Raw genomic sequence first — 2,763 nt, forward strand, 5'->3', positions numbered from 1 at the left:
AAAAATACTCAGCTTCAAATTAATTTTGTCACAGAGCCTGCAGGACGATAAAAACAATAAAAATTAAATTAAATAAGTCAGATGAAAAAAGTTCACCGATCTTCTCCTCGTCCTCTCACCCTCCTGCCTGCTCTGTTATCTGAGTATCCAAAGCATATCCAAAATGAGCGTACGCATGGGTCAAAGCTGGCGTGAGGAACCGCACATTTTCACGTCAAGTTTGGATTTTATAAATCACAACCTTGGCGTAAAAAGTGGCGTACGCAAGTTTCTGGGCTCAAATTGTGCGTACGCCAGTTTTATAAATCTGACCCCTGGGCTCAAATTGTGCGTACGCCAGTTTTATAAATCCGACCCCTGATCTTTAGAAATGGGACTCCAAAGTAGGATTGTGAACAATGAATGAAAAAAAAGGTTGTCTCATACTTTCTGACACATATTTCATGTGACAGCTTGACTGTTGAATGACACTGCATACACAAGTTATTGCTGTGCATTAGAACACTTACAGACCAAGTCGACTTTAGGCATTTTCTTTTATAAAAATACAAGTTCTTCACCTAAAATAATCACCAGCGGAGAAAGAAATGAGAGTAGTCCAGTTTTATGACTAACCCTTATAGGTTCTATACAAGAAGAGCAAAGAGCAACAAGTCAGGTATCATTTTCTTTTTGGCTGTTCATTTTGAAATGAGACACCACAGATATATTGCATATTGAAGAATGAGGAAATCACTTGTGCTGGAACAGAAACAATGGCACAAATCAAACTCACTGAGCATAGAGGTCACACTGTTGACTGAATTTATGTAGTCAGAAAATCAAAGTACAAAACAGCAACTCAGTAGAAATCACTGTCTGAACTCAACTGAAATGTAACTTTTTTCAGACATTGACACACTGATAAGATTTCATTTTTTTCTAAAATAAATCCATTGCTTATTCTTGTATTAAAATCTATCCACTGGAACTCATTTTAACATAACCTTTTTTTTTTTTTTTGCAAAGGTTTTGAATGAAACTGATTAAAATCATTGGATATATCTACAGTTTTTAGACATTTGTGGTCAACCTAACTCAAGATGGCTGCCACAACTAATCAAACTCAAAGTATATTACTGAAAACAGTTTATTTTATTTGTTTTAATTCTGTCYGCAGCTCCATGTGGAGGACAGTACGGTGGATCAGAGGGTGTTGTTCTGTCTCCAAACTATCCTTTAAATTACACCACAAGACAAACATGTTCCTATTACATCACTGTGTCCCCACAATTTGGTGAGTACATTATTCTACTTACTTACTTACTTATTCTGGTATCAAAGTTTTTACTTTAAACATTGTCATGAAAACTGTAACAATAATGGGCCCTGTTTTTCTTGTATTTATTTGTCTGTGCTCTTTAGTGGTGTTTGGYCAGTTTGCTATTTTCCAGACAGCAATGAATGACTCAGTGGAGCTTTTTGATGGAGCCAATGAAAATGCTCAGTTGCTGAGCTCCCTGGCTGGGTCACATTCAGGTGAGTCTGTTGACTATTTCTGGCAACAAATRCAGCTGAGGGGATTTCATGTGGTTGTCCTGAAATAAACTAGCCTCTTTTCACTTACTATTACATAATAACAYATTTTGTTTTCTAGAAATACCTGTTCACGTTTTCTCATTTTTTTCCAATCCTGAACTACCTGAAAGGTGAATAAAATGAAACCGTGTGTGAAAATTAGCTCTTGGGGCTGTGGAGCACAGCACCACTGGTTATTTGACATTGATGCATTTGAAAAAAGTTCATTAAGGCTTAACTTCACAAGAAGAAATCAGTAGCTGAAAGAGTCTCAGTAGGGCTATGCAATATACAGAACACAAGCACAACTYTCCAACTTCCAGTCACCCAAACTAGGTAATAATTTGAGTCAAAGCACAGTGACACTGTTCATTGATGAAATCTGACAGTGCAAAATCAATGTAGATCACAAAATTTGAAGAATGAAAAAATGAAGAAATATTGATTAATGTAGCTCCTGGCAAAATGTGATGCCATTGCCTCACAATTTTAMTTTTATGTTAGTTGTACGTGACATTGCCAGCAGGCATGCTGCAGGGAACTCCCCAAGGRACTGACATTAGGTTTCCTTCTCTGGAAATCCAGGATCTTAGTATGTTTGCTCTGTAACAATAATTCTGTGTTTTACTCATACACTCCAAAGTTGTTTGTTTGTGTAATTATGTAGTATGACTAAGAACRGAAATCAAAGCAGTATAAGCACTATTTGTATAAGGACAGATAGAAATAAATGTWTGAACTGCATATTTTTTTGTATTTATGCAACAGTGTAGCTCGTTTGATTTTCGTGTGCACCTGAATAAGTCACTTTTTTTTTGATAAATGGTGCTGCAAATAAAGCCATTCTGTTTTGTTTCCAACAACAATTCATCTAAATTGGTTCTCAGGAAAGAAGCCAGTTTGTGCAATGCTGAATGCATGACTTGGTCTTTGCAAGTTCATTTGAGTTTGTATTTCCTCTTTTGGAGTGTAAAAGAATAAAACACATCAGCCTTTACATAACAATGATATCTGTATCAGCACTCTGTCATGCACATGCAAGCCTATGCACACACATGGGCATACAGTTTTGTAGCATATTATTTCACCCAAATGGGCCTGTTATTCTGGCACAACAAATTAACACACGTAGGCTCACTGAACTGACCCCCACCTCCACCACACACACACACACACACACACACACACACACACACACACACACAC

The 2,763-nt window shown here is 37.0% G+C and overlaps 1 protein-coding gene across 1 annotated transcript in view; it reads left to right on the plus strand.

Annotated features, from left to right (window-relative positions):
* The window catches only part of LOC106513169 (CUB and sushi domain-containing protein 1), a gene marked incomplete in the record, with an annotated part of 415,244 nt that overhangs the window by 343,066 nt on the left and 69,415 nt on the right, over positions 1–2,763 (plus strand). The window contains 2 exon segments of the mRNA XM_014001862.1: positions 1,160–1,276; positions 1,405–1,518. Of these exon segments, the coding sequence (XP_013857316.1) occupies positions 1,160–1,276; positions 1,405–1,518 (231 nt within the window).

The sequence above is a fragment of the Austrofundulus limnaeus genome, unplaced genomic scaffold, assembly GCF_001266775.1.
Source record: "Austrofundulus limnaeus strain Quisiro unplaced genomic scaffold, Austrofundulus_limnaeus-1.0 Scaffold10, whole genome shotgun sequence".
Lineage (NCBI taxonomy): Eukaryota > Metazoa > Chordata > Actinopteri > Cyprinodontiformes > Rivulidae > Austrofundulus > Austrofundulus limnaeus.